The sequence below is a fragment of the Podarcis cretensis genome, assembly GCF_951804945.1.
Source record: "Podarcis cretensis genome assembly, chromosome: 1".
Classification (NCBI taxonomy): Eukaryota; Metazoa; Chordata; class Lepidosauria; order Squamata; family Lacertidae; genus Podarcis; species Podarcis cretensis.
The window spans coordinates 10,237,920-10,255,213 of NC_137170.1; the positions used below are offsets into that span (position 1 = coordinate 10,237,920).

At 45.5% G+C, this 17,294-nt stretch overlaps 1 protein-coding gene across 5 annotated transcripts in view; it reads left to right on the forward strand.

Annotated features, from left to right (window-relative positions):
* Positions 1-17,294, forward strand: part of SYT16 (synaptotagmin 16) — a 119,828-nt gene that overhangs the window by 39,747 nt on the left and 62,787 nt on the right. For 3 of the 5 annotated variants that reach the window (XM_079996195.1, XM_079996196.1, XM_079996198.1), the window contains exon 2: positions 14,657-14,836. Coding sequence is in view for 1 of the 5 variants with exons in the window: in XM_079996194.1 (XP_079852320.1) it covers positions 5,693-5,719; positions 14,657-14,836 (207 nt within the window). In the remaining 4 variants the exon portion in view is untranslated. Of the gene's footprint in view, positions 1-4,529; positions 4,632-5,692; positions 5,720-14,656; positions 14,837-17,294 lie in introns of those variants that run through there. The other 2 variants (XM_079996197.1, XM_079996194.1) reach the window with 2 other exon arrangements.

The window sequence follows — 17,294 nt, forward strand, 5'->3', positions numbered from 1 at the left end:
CATTAGGTCCAGTCGTGACCAACTCTGGGGTTGCGGCGCTCATCTCGCTTTATTGGCCGAGGGAGCCGGCGTACAGCTTTTGGGTCATGTGGCCAGCATGACTAAGCCACTTCTGGCAAACCAGAACAGCGCACGGAAACGCCGTTTACCTTCCCACCAGAGCAGTACCTATTTATCTACTTGCACTTTGATGTGCTTTCGAACTGCTAGCTTGGCAGGAGAAGGGACCGAACAACAGGAGCTCACCCCGTCACGGGGATTCGAACCGCCGACATTTTGATTGGCAAGTCCTAGGCTCTGTGGTTTAACCCACAGCGCCACCCACGTCCCTCAAACGAACAATGAATGTCCATAAAAATGGCAAAAGTAGTTTCTTTCCCAAATAGGTTTTATCTTAAATAATTGCAAACGCAGTAAATAAAGAGTCCAGTGTCCAGTTGCGATATTCCAGTGGTTCAGTGTTCGGACATTGTTCCGGTAATCAGACGTTTCGTCGCTAAAGAGCTTAGTCATCGAGCTGTCAAAATCAACTGTAACAGGATTCCCTCCCCCTTTATTTGAATTTATTTTACGACACACACACATTAAATTTAAAAATAATAATACATAATCAACACTAAAACAAAAAGAAAAAATAGAGAAATACAACTAAAACATTGTTACTTACAAAAATTTATACAAACAAATGAACATCAATATATATACCATATTGCCTTTCTTTTCTTCCAATTGACTTCCTTGATCTTCAACACGGTTCTCTTTTTGTTTTTGGTAAACTGTTTCCTTCTTAATTCCTTCTTACCTCTTTTTCCTTCTATTTTTGACTTACATACCTTAATTTATTTTGCAGAAGTTAATCGTTTTTAATGTTTAATGCTGTATTGTCTTTTGAATATTCGGTTGGAAGCCACCCAGAGTGGCTGGGGAAACCCAGCCAGATGGGCAGGGTATAAATAATTTATTATTATTATTATTATTATTATTATTATTATTATTAAAGGTATCCCCAGTAAAAAAAGCTTCTGTTTTCTTAATAATATTTTGTTTGAATATTTTCTTTAGCTCCTCATACACCACATCCCAGAAGCCCTTGATTTTATCACATGTTCACCACACATGTATGAGTGTCCCCTCTACTTGATTACACCTCCAACACAGATTTGATTTTGTTTTATACATTTTGCATATTTTGGTTGGCGTTAAATACCATCTATAAAACATCTTTATCAGGTTTTTCCTTATCATTTCACAAGCCATAAATTTCCAACTTTCTTTCCATAATTTTTCCCATGATGATAGTTTGATAGTTTTACCTATATCTTAAACCCATCTAATCATTACCTCGTTTACTTGTTTGTCCTTAACTTCCCAGTCCAACAGTGTTTCATATACTTTAGAAATTACTTTTGTCTTATTTTGTAATAACTCTTTGTCTAGTAATGAGATTTCATTTGTAAAGCCTCTTTTCTTGCACTGAATTATCAAGTGCAATAAGGAGAATTAAAATTAAAACTACGTTGAGAATGCATAATTAAGACAGATCTTTGTAGTATATAATATGCTAGAGAAGACAGTATGTCTTTAGCAACAAAGAGTCGGATTGCTATTGTTTAATATAAAACCTATTTGGGAAAGAAGCTACTTTTGCTAGTCAGTGTAGACAAGATTAGCTAGAGGCACCAAGTGCCTGACTCAGTATAAGACATCTTCCTATGTAACTACTGGGTCCTCAACAGGTGCTGATAAATTAGATAACTATATAGGTAGAGGTAAAGGTACCCCTGACCGTTAGGTCCAGTCGTGGACGACTCTGGGGTCCCTCGCTCTATAGGCCGAGGGAGCCGGCGTTTGTCTGCAGACAGTTTCTGGGTCATGTGGCCAGCATGACTAAGCCGCTTCTGGTGAACCAGAGCAGCGCACGGAAACGCTGTTTATCTTCCCGCCAGAGTGGTACCTATTTATCTACTTGCACTTTGACGTGCTTTCGAACTGCTAGGTTGGCAGGAGCAGGGACCGAGCAATGGGAGCTCACCCCATTGCGGGGATTCGAACCGCCGACCTTCTGATCAGTAAGTCCTAGGCTCTGTGGTTTAGACCACAGCACCACCTGCGTCCCTTATAACTATATATGAGTATATAAATTGACACAAAAAGCTGCTTTCAGGTATAGGGTCTGTGGCAGGAGTACACTTCTGCCTTCTAGTGATTTTCCTGGAAGAAACCTTTTTCAGCCGTGGGCCGGTCCACCGACCCTCAGACCATGTGGTGGGCCAGATTATATTTTGAAAAAATAAACAAAATGAATGAATTCCTGTGCCCCATGTAAAAACACCAGGCAGGCCCCACAAAATAACCCAGAGATGCATTTTAAATAAAAGGACACATTCTACTCATGTAAAAACACGCTGATTCCCGGACCGTCCACTGGCCGGATTGAGAAGGCGAATGAGCCGCATCCGGCCCCCGGGCCTTAGGTTGCCTACCCTTGGCCTGGAATGACAGAAGGCTTGTTAATGCAAAGCAAGATTTTGTTCCAGGAAAGAACAGGTTGTGCTTGTAAGACTAGCCTGTGATCAGAAAAATCAACTATCTTAAGTTCATCCAGTCCTGGGCATCAGATGTAGGATAAGAGGAATCTAATGACAACCGGGGTGGGGGGTGGGGCGAGTTTTAAGTGGGTTTTACAAGGTGTGCTGGTATGGCAGACAAGGACTTTCTGCCTTTGAGAAGAGAGGAGGAAGAGAGGAGAGAGAGAAGAGAGAGAGAGGAAGATGGTTTTGGTTGTTCAAAACCTAATGAATCTGCTAAGTTGGTTTAGGGCAGAGGCTTTTTTTTTTTAGTTCACGGCTCCCTTGACCAACTATACCTACTTGCTGGATGCTCCTCATAGTGTGCTTTTTTGTAATCTTTCATAGAATAAAGCATGCACAAGTTTTTAATTTTTCAAACTAGGTTTCCCCCCCTGTTTCACCTGCAAGAAACAGAGACTCTTTCCTCTCATTTTGTTTGTTCAAAGCATTTTTTACCATTTATTTGAAGCAGCAATGGGAGCCTTTGGCCCTCAAGCCATCGTTGGACTTCAAGTCCCATCAGCAGCAGGACCAATGATCAGGGCTGATGGGAGATGGAGTCCAGAAATATCTAGAGGGCTGCAAGCTTCCCAGCTCTTATTTCAAAGCATTTTTACTCCACTCTTCTGCTGAGATGGCTTACGGAGTGACTTCCCCATATCTGGTGGTCACCAATGGCTACTAGCCTCTTGTTGTTGAAAAGGAACCTTTCCCCATCTACTGCAAATCATATGGATCCCAGTCTATGTTCTACCTATCCTTAATATCATACCCTCCAATAGGGACATCCTATTCCAGACTACTACTACTAATTTTATTATTTATACCCTGCCCATCTGACTGGCTCGCCCCAGCCATTCTGGGTGGCATCTAACATAGATAAAAACACAACACAACAAAACATTAAACATTTTAAAAGTCCCCGTCCTGGGCTACTCATCTCCTTGGCTTGAGGGTCGCATAAATCCATCCCCATCAACATTTCTCCAATGAGAATAGGAGAATAAGTTTTTGTGACTTTTTATATAGGATCTGATTGTTACTATTAATTTTTGATGTTTTGTTACTATTTTTATGTGTGTTGGAAGCCGCCTAGAGTGTCAGGGGCAACCCAGCCAGATGGATGGGGTATACCGTATTTTTTGCTCTATAAGACTCACTTTTTTTCCTCCTAAAAAGTAAGAGGAAATGTGTGTGCATCTTATGGAGCGAATGCAGGCTGCGCAGCTATCCCAGAAGCCAGAACAGCAAGAGGGATTGCTGCTTTCACTGAGCAGCGATCCCTCTTGCTGTTCTGGCTTCTGAGATTCAGAATATTTTTTTTCTTGTTTTCCTCCTCCAAAAACTAGGTGCATCTTGTGGTCTGGTGTGTCTTATAGAGCGAAAAATACAGTAAATAAAATTATTATTATTATTATTATTATTATTATTATTATTATTAGGACATCCTAAAGAAAAGAGGGATATTCCAAGATCAAATCAGAAACCAGGACAGCTTCTGTAAATCCGGGCTGTCCCTGGAAAATAGGGACACTTAGAGGGTCTGTCCAGGGACCCCAAAGCCCACCACTATCCTGATGTTCCCCAGATCCCCCGCCCTTGAACTCGTGACTTTTCACCCAGTGCTGACAGCACACTTTCAAGCTTATCTCTGCAGCGCATCGGGGTAGAAAAAACGGGCTTCTGTGCAAACTCGGAGAAGCTCAAGCGGAGGCTTATTAAAGCAAACTGAACAGCACGCAGCTGTTTTAACAAAATGTGGGTCACGTCAGAGCTGCCGGAGCGTCGCTTTTACAAAGCGGCCTGCTGTTGCAGCGAGCGACTGATACGGCGCATCGTGAGCTGCAGTTATCGGCCTCAAACAGGTGGCACTTTTATTCATGTGTGAGGCACACGCAATGTGCAAACACTCCAGAAATAAAACGTGTGTGTTTTCGCAGGACAGAAGCTCTCTCGGCTGATTATCTATTTCAAACAAGCCGGAGACGGAATTGTTGCAATCGCCTCTCGCCTGCTGCAGGGGACGGGGCGTTTGTGTGACTCCGTCTGCCGTCCCCAAAGGTGACCCTGATAATCGCAATCACACAAACACACAAATTGGCAAGGAGGAGAAGAATGAGCTGCGAGGCTTGGATGCAGAGCAGGCTGTAATTTTCACTCAAGGAAAGAAGCTTGACTGAGCATAGACTGAGCATTGACCGTGCTATTGTACGCCATGCATAAAGAGAAACCATGCCCTTTTGCACACCTTCGAATGCAAAGGAACAGGCAGTCCAGTGTTAGTCATTTCCATTGAAGTCAGTGGGAACTTTAGATAAACCATGGGTAGGCAAACTAAGGCCCGGGGGCTGGATCCGGCCCAATCGCCTTCTAAATCCGGCCCATGGACGGTCCGGGAATCAGCGTGTTTTTACATGAGTAGAATGTGTCCTTTTATTTAAAATGCATCTCTGGGTTATTTGTGGGGCATAGGAATTCGTTCATTTTATTTTATTTTTTCAAAATGTAGTCTGGCCCCCCACAAGGTCTGAGGGACAGTGGACCGGCCCCCTGCTGAAAAAGTTTGCTGACCCCTGGTTTAAGCGCTAACCTGCAGGTTTCCCTGGGGGATAAAAGCAGAGTAAATGCAAGTGTGGATGAACTCTGTTGGTGCAGAGTTTCAGCCGTAAATATTGTACGTGTGAAACATTCAGAAAAAGTCCTGACATTAAGAGCTGTTCGGCAGCAGAACAGACTCCCACGAGAGGTGGTGGACTCTCCTTCCTTGGAGGTTTTCAAGCAGAGGTTGGATGGCCATCTGTCATGGATACTTTAAGCTGAGATTCCTGCACTGCAGGGGGTTGGACTAGATGACCCTCGGGTCCCTTCCAACTCTTAAGATTCTATGATTTTATGAAACCATCTTTTTCGGTCTGGATATGTCTGACAGAGCCCCAGAGTTTAATCAATAAATTGGTTTGAGGAATCAATCAATCAGCTAAAAGTGCCTACATTTAATCAGGCAGCATAACATTATTATTATTATTATTATTTTTTAAAAAATATTTTTAATACACAACTTTTAAAAACGGCAGATGGCAAGTACCGTTGTAAAAGTGTCCCCCTGTTTCTCTTTGACACAGGAAGGAAAGACTTTTCTACAAACGCTGGTAAGTCGCATGTGTGCCTCCTCTTAACACTGCATGTTTCTTGCTTCAGAATGATTGCTTTGACTCATGTACCTGCACTATTTTGCAGGTACTAATCTATTCCAGCTTGATCCACCCCCGCTTTTTAGTAGATGAATACAGAATCAACCAAATAAGCTTTTCCAATTGGGTGGAATTTTTTGTTTTGTTTATTGTTTTAAAATGCATATTAGAATTAGGTTTTAAAACCTATTTTAATTGTTTCTTGTATTTTTTTCAAACTTAAGTTAGTTTTTATTGCAGGATTATAAACCTCCTTGAGCCGTGCAAAAGGCAATTCATAGATAAACAAAATATGTTTTTTAAAAAAGTATATCATTTATCAGGTGGCAGACAACATAGTTTCCATTTGCATATTTTAGGGCAGTGATGGCCAACAGGTCGATCACGATCTACTGGTTCCCTAAAAACTTTGGCTTCCTAAAAACTTTGGTAGATCACTGCCTGTTTTCTTATGCTGTGAGTAGATCACAGTCTCTTGAAAGTTGGACATGCCTGTTTCAGGGAATTCAACCGTAAGTGCAAACACACAGGTTTTTAAAAAGTAGGATTTTCATATTTTAATTATGATGCAAGCATCACTCACCACTCATTTAAAGGTGCAGAGGCCACTTTTCAAGGAGAAGGTTTGTGTGCTCTTTCTTCTTGACCTTGAAAAATAAAATGATTTAAGTGCCTGCTTCAAGGATGAAGGGAAAAGTGGGCTAATTGCACATCATTTCCCCATATGCAGCACTATTTATTTATTTAGAGAACTTTGCACAAGCCAGTGTAGAACGAATGGGCCAATAGATAAGAAAAATTCATAAAACACCACAATGCTTAAAAACACATCACAAACCAGCAAAGCACAGTTACCGGTACTTATAGCGCCAGCCTTCAGGTCCCTCTTCCTCCAAACAGCTGCTGAAAAAAGGTGTGTCTTGACTAGCCACCTAAAGCTATAGAGAGATGGGGCTAGATGCACCTCAGAAGGAGGGAGCCACCACTAAAAAGGCCCTTTCCTGGACTCCACACCACCTACCTCATACAGAGGAGAGACCACCAGGAGGGCTTCACCTGCTGATTTGAGAGAATGGGCTGGCAGATATTGCACAAGGTGCATCATGTTCTTTATTCGAGCATTAACTAACCAAGCAGTGCTGTTTCTCAGCTTAATTCCAGCGCTGACTTTGGCACAGAGTGCTGGGCTGGGCTCTGGTTTGCTCTCTGCTAAAGCATTAGCCACCTTGCCGTTGCTCAGGCGTGATCCACAGAACCTGACAACGCGTCACTTGGTCGCACCTTGTTTTTCAGAAAGCTAATTGCTGTTTTTGGGGCACACTCTCCCACAGCTGTGAAGGCGCGGTTTATCTTTTCAGGAAGTGAAAATAACATACATTCACTGCAGACCTATACCATAGAATCATGAAATTGTAGAGTTAGGAGAGATTTCAAAGAGTTGTCTTGTCCAACCTCTGCTTAAAAACCTCCAAGGAAGGAGAGTCCACAACCTCCTGAGGGAGACCATTCCACGGTCAAACAGCTCATACTGTCAGAAAGTTCTTCCTAAAGTTTAGTTAGAATCTCCTTTCTTGTAACTTGAAGCCACTGGTTCGAGTCCTACCCACCAGAGCAGGAGAAAACAAGCTTGCTCCATCTACCAGGTGACAGCCCTTCAGATATTTGAAGATGGCTATCCTATCTCCTCTCAGTCTCCTCTTTTCCAGGCTAATCATACCCAGCTCCTTCAACCGTTCCTCATAAGGAACGCTTGGTTCCCAGTCCCTTCATCATCTTGGTTGCCCTCCTCTGCACACCTTCCAGCTTGTCAACCTCCTTCTTAAATTGTGGCAACCAGAATTGGATACAGGACTCCAGGTGTGGTTTGACTAAAACAGAATAGAGTGGTTCTATGACTTCCCTTGATCTGGACTCTAGAATAGCATTTGCCTTTTTTGCTGCTGCATCACGCCATTGACTCATGTTAAGCTTGTGGTCCACCAAGACCCCTAGATCCTTTTCACATGTACTACTGGTAAGCCAAAGCACTTGGGGCCACCGTTCAAATCATAGAATTACAGAGTTGGAAAGGACTTGAGGAACATGTAGTTTATCCCTCTGCAGTGCAGGAATATGCAGCTGTCCCGCACAGGGATCAAACCTGCAACCTTAGCTGACCATCTGTCCTGAACTATCCTGAATGCACTTGTCTTAGAGCTGTGGATTAGGCTTAGAGCATCAGTTGCCGGCATGATGGATGAGACTTTCCAAGACAACTTCCTCTACAGTGGTACCTCGGGTTAAGAACTTAATTCATTCCAGAGGTCCGTTCTCAACCTGAAACTGTTCTTAACCTGTGGTAGCACTTTAGCTAATGGGGCCTCCCGCTGCCACCGCGCGATTTCTGTTCTCATCCTGAAGCAAAGTTCATAACCTGAGGTACTGTTTCTGGGTTAGCGGAGTCTGTAACCTGAAGCGTATGTAACCTGAAGCGTCTGTAACCTGAGGTACCACTGTACTGCTAAGAGTGAACACTCAGAGAGGGCCATATATGCTGTATATGCTGTCACCATGAGTTTGTTTCAATGCCTGCACTGAGCCTGCATCCAAAATCCTGTGCCCATTTCACCATAACTGCCTTGACTTGTTCTTCTTTTGTTTCCCATTCCAAAAGGTAATCGTAGATTCGTGAAATATTTTTTCCTTTGATAAAAATTAATTCTCTTTCAAATTTAGATGTTTCTTTTGCAATTCCTTGTTTTAAATCCATGGCCAATCTTTGCTGTAACTGAAAATATTGTAACCAATCCGTTAGGTAAACGTAAAGTGACCCCTGACCATTAGGTCCAGTCGTGACCGACTCTGGGGTTGCGGCGCTCATCTCGCTTTATTGGCCAAGGGAGCCGGCGTACAGCTTCTGGGTCATGTGGCCAGAATGACTAAGCCACTTCTGGCGAACCAGAGCAGCACACGGAAACACCGTTTACCTTCCTGCCGGAGTGGTACCTATTTATCTACTTGCACTTTGACGTGCTTTCAAACTGCTAGGTTGGCAGGAGCAGGGACCGAGCAACGGGAGCTCACCCCGTCGTGGGGATTTGAACTGCCGATCTTCTGATCGACAAGTCCTAGGCTCTGTGGTTTAACTCACAGTGCCACCTGCATCCCAACCAATCTGTTAGGTGACTTATAATTCCCTCGTATTTTTTCAATGTAGGCTTGTCTTTATCTATTTCTAGGACTAATCAGTACGTGGGCCAATCTGCTTCCATATTTCTATTTTTACTGTGGACATCACCAACAGAAGCCATTGCAGAGCCTGTGGCACGTTCAGCTGCTTGTGTGCTGAACTCTGTCCCCATGCAGCCAATCGCCCTGGATAAATATTTCCAGAGGAGTAGCCTTCTGCAGCAAACACAGCAGAGTCCTGCCGCACCTCAAAGACTAACATCATATAACTTGCTTATATAAGTGCGTTTCCCAGCACAATTCAAAGTGTTGGTGCTGACCTTTAAAGCCCTAAGCGGCCTCGGTCCAGTATATCTGAAAGAGCGTCTCCACCCCCATCGTTCTGCCCAGACACTGAGGTCCAGCGCCGAGGGCCTTCTGGCGGTTCCCTCACTGTGAGAAGCCAAGTTACAGGGAACCAGGCAGAGGGCCTTCTCGGTAGTGGCACCCTCCCTGTGGAATGCCCCCCACCAGATGTCAAAGAGAACAACAACTACCAGACTTTTAGAAGACATCTGAAGGCAGCCCTGTTTAGGGAAGCTTTTAATGTTTGATGCATTACTGTATTTTAATGTTTTGTTGGAAGCCACCCAGAGTGGCTGGGAAGCCCAGCCAGATGGGTGGGGTATAAATAATAAATTATTATTATTATTATTAGTCTAGATTCAGGTAGGTAGCTGTGTTGGTCTGGCGCAGTCGAAATAAAATAATAATAATAATGAATGTCCAGTAGCATCTTATAGACCAACTAAGTTTGTTCTGGTATAAGCTTTCGTGTGGATGCAAGACTCTCTTGCTGGTTTTTCCTGGAGATACTGGGGATTGAACCAGCTGAGGGGGTGTGTGCATCTGCTTTGCATACATAAAGTCCGAAGTTGAATCCTTGGCATCTCCAGTTAAGGCTTAAAACCCCATAGCTGTCAACCGTCCCTTATTTGGTGGGAAAGTCCTTTATCCCAGCGCTGTGTCCTGCTGCTGTCCCTTATTGATGATGTCTCTTAAATTTCCCGGGTTTCAAAGGAAGCAGCTCCTCTCCCTCCCTCCCTGCCGGCCAGGGAGGAGGGAGGCTCCAACTGTGTTGCTTGGCTGCATTGCTCACCCAATAAGGAGTCTAAGAACGACTGGGGGGGTGGAGCTTGCATGCCTTGTGCTGATCAAATCAACCACGTTGCCTGGGGACTCACCTTTGCTCAGCGCTTCCCAGCGGAGAGGTGACGGTGACAGTGGTTTTCCTTGCTGCATCCCCTTTGCCGGGTTGCTGCGCTGTGGGAACCACCGCTTGAGGCTTCGTTTGGCTGCTGGCTGGGCTTTCTGCCTTTGGCCCAGAGGGGCTCAGAAGTTGAACATACCTGTGTTCGGAAAATCCCTTATTTTGGCTGCTGATCCCTTATTTTCAAGGCTGCTGGTCCCTTATTTTCAAATCTGTAAGCTGACAGCTATGAAAACCCTGGAAAATGGTTGCCAGTCAGTGTAGATAGTACCAAGCTAATTGGACCCATGGGCTGACTATTTTATAAAACAACTTCCTGTGTTCCTGGGAGTGGAACAGCAGGTGGTTAGCAAGGATTTCTCCCAGTCCTTCCTGGAGATCCCAGGGATCGAACCGTCGGCTTTCTGTGTGCACGGCATCTGAGGTACAGCCCATCCCGGTGCCACCTGTGCACAGTTTATGCTGCTGGCAGAGGCGTTGTGCATTAAACCCAGTGCAAGATTGCCCAAGTCTGCTCCACGCAGCCTTTCCTCAGAGCTACGGCCCACACAAGTTCTCTTGGTGTTCAGTCTTGTGTGTGTGTGTGTGCATGCAAATACACACGCTATATAATTAGCCCCTCGTTATGAAGGGTGCTATAGGAACCAGCAGGGAAATAATGTGTTGCTCCAAATGTATAATGAAATTCAATTAGCGCAAACGGCATAAGAACAGTTTATGGGCCGCTGATTGGGTGGTGGTGGGTTTCTAATTGGAAAAGTACCAGTAACGCGAGCTTCCCTATTATCTCTGCTCTACCTCCTACCCCAAAAGTCGGGAATGAAACTGGCATTAAAAGGAGCCTTGGCTGACAATGCTGCTGCCCCCCCAAGTTAAATGTGCACGGATTGAATCTCCCTCTGATGCAGTTGAGGAATTGCTTTGTGTGCACTTAAAAAAGTCCCTCCCCCTTTTTTTCTTTTAAATGAAAGCTGTGGTGGTAGCAATAGACTGCCACTGATATTTGTGCCTTGCATGCTTCCAAGACCATCTCCTTTGCTGAATGAGCGAGTGCTGCAAAACACAGGAGTTTCTCTGCAAAAAAACAAAAACCCTGCAAATCTTTTGCACAGGTTTGGAGAAGATCCCAAATCTTGGGGTGCATAGTCAATTTTCCTAGAGTGAGCAATTTTTGGGCATGGTGGCTAGCAGCTTTCTCCCACTCCTGCACCAGGAAAGGCTGGTTTCTGCAACCTGTAAAAATTACGGAATTCTAGAACGGTTGTGTAATTTCTCGCTTTGTATAATTCATTCTGTGGAGTTTTTAGCTTTCTTTCTTTCTTGGTCACATGATATATTTAACTGATTGCCTGTCATGGAGCAGGACAAGAAACTCATTGGGGTAGGGCAGTGATATATATCCCATTCCTGTACTTCTAGCTTCTGTGATCTTCGCTGGGCATTACATTTAAGCATATCCCAGAAACTGCTTCAACTGGCCGGCTAAACCAGGTGAGGGTAGCCGACAGGTCTCAAACCCTCGATGAGTTAGGGATTTCCCTTCATGCAAAGACCGGCTCTAGCAGACAAAGCAATCGTGGGTCCAGCGGTCAAGAAGGCGGTTTCTGAATGTGCTGTAGAGGGAAGTGAGGGGCGGGTGGGGCTCGTCAACCTGGGAAGGGAGCCCATCTAGGAGAAGGGAAACTCTGATCCTGAATCTCTGCTGCCTTCCAGGAAATCTTCGGCAGTAGAAAAGGCTCAGGAGTAAACCCTACACAAATCCTTAAAATGGGTGGATGGTGCCTTGAATGCCTCCTTCCATCAGCTCCTGTAGCCAAGCTGGTGCTCAGTGTCTTGTTCTGCTTTCCTTTGGACCACATGAGCCAGGCTGGGAGGGGCGGGTCTCGTCATCTGGGCAGCCCAGAACCTCCATAAATACCACCCAGGCTTGCGTTCTGCAGGGGGGGGGGCGTGCCACATAATAATAATGATAATAATAAAATTTATTTATACCCTGCCCTCCCCAGCCAAGACTGGACTCAGGGCGGCTAACACCAGGTATTAAAACAATCGATTAAAATACAACTTAATAACAACATTAAAATGCAGCCTCATTTCAGTAGAAACTCAGATCAAAAACTTTTTGGGGGTGAAAACGTCTAGTCTTCACCAAGGCAAACTATCCAGACTGGCAACTACGTGGGCCAGAAAAAAGCCAGGGAAGTCCCCAAATAGGAGTTCCATCACAGAAGGAAAAAGGAAAGAGGGGGAGGGGATCAAGTTGATTCCAAGCCAAAGGTCAGGTGGAACAACTCTGTCTTACAGGCCCTGCAGAAAGAAATCAGACCCTGCAGGGTCCTGGTCTCATGAGACAGAGCGTTCCACCAGGCCAGAGCCAGTGTTGAAAAGGCCATGGCCCTGGTTCAGGTTAATCTGACTGCCTTAGGGCCCGGGACCTTTAGTGTGTTGCTATTTATGGACCTTAAGGTGCTTTAGTGCTGCTAATGCAGCAGTTTGACTTCATGTCCGGAGGCGCACTCCATGGTCTGTTGAGACAGACGGATGCCAACCACAGCAACAAAGGGGGTGGTGGGTGGGTCAAGAAGGCACATGAGACCACCGCTTTGCTTAAGCTAAGCCAGGGGCTAGCGACCCTAGTGGGTACGTTTGGAATTTTCAGAAAGCGCCTTGGCACCAGTGGCAAACTAGCTGTCACATGTATATGTGTGTGGGACAACACAAAAGGGGTGCCACAGCTAAAATAGGAGACAAAGAGACAGGACTTCTAAGTGGTGAAGGCATGCCCCGCCATTGCTTCAATTCAGTTGTCACATCGATTGGTGGGGGGCGGAGGCACCTTAATCAGGCACTCTCTGCTCCCAGAGAGGAGCTGTTTGTGCTTCTCTAATGTTCCTTCTGGGTTGACATCCTCAGTCCTTTTCTGTCCCTAAGTGGGACAGAAGGCAAGGACTCAGAATAGTGGGAACATTTTCTCTGTCTTGCCAAATGCAAGGTGGTTCTTTTAAAATGAGATTCAGAAGTAATAAAAAGACACAAGTGAGTGAGAAGTTGAAAGATTTTATTCTAAACAGCAAGCAATATATACATACCAAGCAAGCACTTGCATCTGCCAATTGGAAGCCCTCAAGAAGCGGCAAAGTGACTCTCCCAGGTAGCCTCAGTTTGCACAGCCCCACAGTTGGAACACGAGTTTCTCAAAAACTCTGCCCACAACCACCCGATCTATAGATAGCTAGCCTGTGTGGCTTGCCCGACTGGCTATGTGCAGATCATTCATTAACCACCCCCTCCCAATGCCTCACTTTCTCAAAACAATGTCCAACATCAGAGAAGGTACCTAGCACTATCACTTCCAACTTTTTCAGCAGTGGGCCGGTTCACTGTCCCTCAAACCTTGTGGGGGGCTGGACTATATATATATATATATATATATATATATATTGGGGGGGGGGAAATGAATGAATTCCTATGTCCCATTTTAAATAAAAGGACATATTCTACTCATGTAAAGACACCAGGCAGGCCTCACAAATAACCCAGAGATGCATTTTAAATAAAAGGACATATTCTACTCATGTAAAAACACGCTGATTCCCGGACTGTCCGTGGGCCGGATTCAGAAGGCGATTGGGCTGCATGTGGTCCCCAGGCCTTAGGTTGCCTACCCATGGATTAGGACAGACATCCCCAAACTCGGCCCTGCAGATGTTTTGGAACTACAATTCCCATCATCCCTGACCACTGGTCCTGTTAGCTAGAGATGATGGAAGTTGTGGTCCCAAAAACAGCTGGAGGGCTGAGTTTGGGGATGCCTGGATTAGGACATTAAAGGCTGTTCTTATGCCATCAAAGAGCTTATCAAGAGTCAGGGAGGGGGAAGGAACAGAGGCAGGAAAGGTAACCATGCCAGATCATTAACTCCTCGAAAGACAATTCATCTTCCAGGTAGATTGCCCATACAGCTCCTAGAGCAAATCAAAGACCAGGAGGCATATACCTGTACACCTGTCAGGCTGCTACCCTAAACTTGCTGAGGACCATAGGAATCTGCCTTTGGCTGAGTCCAACCATTGGTTCATGTAGTTCAGTATTGTCAACATTGCCAGACAGGGGCATTTCAAGATTTCAGGTGGGGTTCCCTCACAGCCCTCCCGAGAGTTGCCAAGGACCTTCTGTGTTCAAAGGAGATGGAACACCATTAATGTCACTTACCTGGGCATGACAGCCATCAAATTCCATAGGATTTCCTTCTGAGTAGACATGGTTACAGTTACGCCGTCAAGCTGGGCACAAAGGCAACAGGCCTGTTCTTTTCCTACCCTTTCCTGCGGCTCCCTCGGGAATCCTGCCTCTTTTTACAAATGCTTAATCCCTCTGCGTTGTCACCGTCGCTGCAAATGCACGCCTGGGAACGCCCATTTGCCGACATGACCCTGCAAAGCGCCAGCTTAACGCCTTGTGCTTTTCCTCGCCGCCAGTTACTCCTGAAGCGATTGGGTTCCTCTCAGCTGTCGGGGTCTTCATCGTCCTCTTTGCGGTCCTCTTCCTCTTCATCAACAAGAAGCTGTGCTTTGAGAAGATCGGGGGCCTCCCCTGCTTGGAACAACGCGGGAAACGTAAACGCTACAAAGAGAAGTCGGCCGTTCACGAGAGCCTTGGTAAGTACCGCCAAACTCCTTAAAAGAAATCCAAGTAATTTTAAGGAATAGATCGAAATCTCCCGCTTTTAGCAAAACTCTAAATTGATTGGAACTGCTATCTTTTGCTTTCTGGCACCCGTTGGCCACATTTGCACGTCACACGAAAGAGCCATCAATTAGCCATGATGGGGAACCTTTTCCACCTCGGTCCTGAATGATTAGTTCAGATTCCTGTACTGCAGGAGGCATACGTACTGGCTTCTAGAGGCCAAGGCAGTTTTGCCCCCCCCAGTGTTTTTTTGAGGGGCAGAAGGGCCCCCTCAACGTTCAGAGGGTGTTTAGTTCCACCCCCTGGCTGCTTGCGAAGTTAGGGCATCCCATCAGTTCCCCTCAATCAACTTGAGAAGATGACACCTCTGGGCAGGGGGCTTGTAGTTTGGGTCGATTTGGACCCCTTCCAATTCCACAGGTGTATGATTCTGAGGGCCACATTTTTCTGTGGGCAACCTTCCAGGGTCCACATGCTAGTGGTGGGAGGGGCCAGAGGTAAAAGTAGGTGGGGCAAAAAACGTAAGGGCAGATAAAGAGGTCTGGATGATGCCATTTAGCAGCTCCTCATCCTGTTGTTTATGTTTTTAGATATGCTGCAAGCCACCCAGAGTGGCTAGGGAAACCTAGCCAGATGAGTGGGGTATAATAATAAAATTATTATTATTATTATTATTATTATTATTATTACAGTGGCACCTCAGGTTACCTACGCTTCAGGTTACATACGCTTCGGGTTACACACTCCGCTAACCCAGAAATAGTGCTTCAGGTTAAGAACTTTGCTTCAGGATGAGAACAGAAATCGGGCTCCCGTGGTGCGGCAGCAGCAGAGGCCCCATTAGCTAAAGTGGTGCTTCAGGTTAAGAACAGTTTCAGGTTAAGAATGGACCTCCGGAACGAATTAAATACTTAACCTGAGGTACCACTGTACTGTGTCATGCAGAAGCTGGAATGATCCCATGTGAGTTTCAGGCTTGCACAAATTCTCCAGGAAGAGGACTCCCAACAGCATTTTGCTTCATTTCTGCTGAATATTTTGAATTTTTTGAATGCAAACAGGGGTTTGTGGTTTATAAACTCAGGTTTGTTTAACCAAGGCTTGGAGTTGACTTGCTTTGGAAGTGACCAGAGTGTTTTATAAGCCCCACCAATGACAAGCGGAGAGGTTGTGCTCTGGACCAGAGGGGAAGACAAAAGGGGGCCATCTAGGGCAGGTGGGGCTCACTTCGGCTCATTCCGGCTTGTGAATGCCACACTAAACTATGGCTTACCGTGACATGCCAATGCAGCCATTACGTTTGCTCTGACAGCAGTGAGTTCTACGAGAGTAAATGGTAAAATTTCATAATAATGCTGGAATAATAATTCCTATATTTTATTCTTGTCTTCTGGGGTGTCTTGGATGTGAGGCAACAGCCACATTCGAAATTGATGGTGTTTCCTTTTGGGTGCTTTCTACTTGGTGATGGCTGTTCTCCTCCTGCTTCTTTGGCATTGGGCGGTAGGGTTAGGTTTAGGGTCAATGTTGGAGGTAGGGTTAGGTTAAGGTTGGGTTTAGGGTTAGGATTAGGGTTGGAGGTAGGGTTAGGGTTACGGTTGGGCAAGATCAACTGCAGGGTTTGCAAAATTTGGGTCTCCGGCTGTTTTTGGACTACAGTTCCCATCATCCCTGACCACTGGTCCTGCTCACTAGGGACGATGGGAGTTGTAGTCCGAAAACAGCCAGAGACCCAAATCTGGGAAACTGCGATCTACTGGGAAGAGTTACTTGGGCTCACTTGGGCCTGAGCAGTTTGGTTTCTTTGAACAAAGAGTTACCGTATTTTTCGCTCTATAAGACGCACCAGACCAGAAGACGCATCTAGTTTTTGGAGGAGGAAAACAAGAAAAAAAATATTCTGAATCTCAGAAGCCAGAACAGCAAGAGGGATTGCTGCACAGTGAAAGCTGTCACAGAAGCCAGAACAGCAATCCCTCTTGCTGTTCTGGTTTCTGTGATAGCTGCACAGCCTGCATTTGCTCCATAAGACGCACACACATTTCCCCTTACTTTTTAGGAGGGAAAAAGTGAGTCTTATAGAGCAAAAAATACGGTAACTACACTGATGCTTTGTGAGTTATTTTTGACCTGACCCTGGCACCTGCCTCTGACAACATGGGAATTGCAGGTGGTGAGCTCAATGTCGGGGGGAGCGTGTTTTCATGGCGCCTGGGGTGGGTGCACCAAAATGTGCCCTCGAAAAATCTGTGCCTCAGGGCTACGGTTCCCACCCTTGCTATGCCTCTGGGAGAGCTCACTCTTGCCCTCAGGTCCTGCTTGCAGAATCCCATTTAGCATTTGGTTGGCAGCTTTAGGAACAGGATACTGGATGAAGTGGGGTGTGGCCTGATCCTGTTATATATTCCTATGCCACAAGGAAGGCCA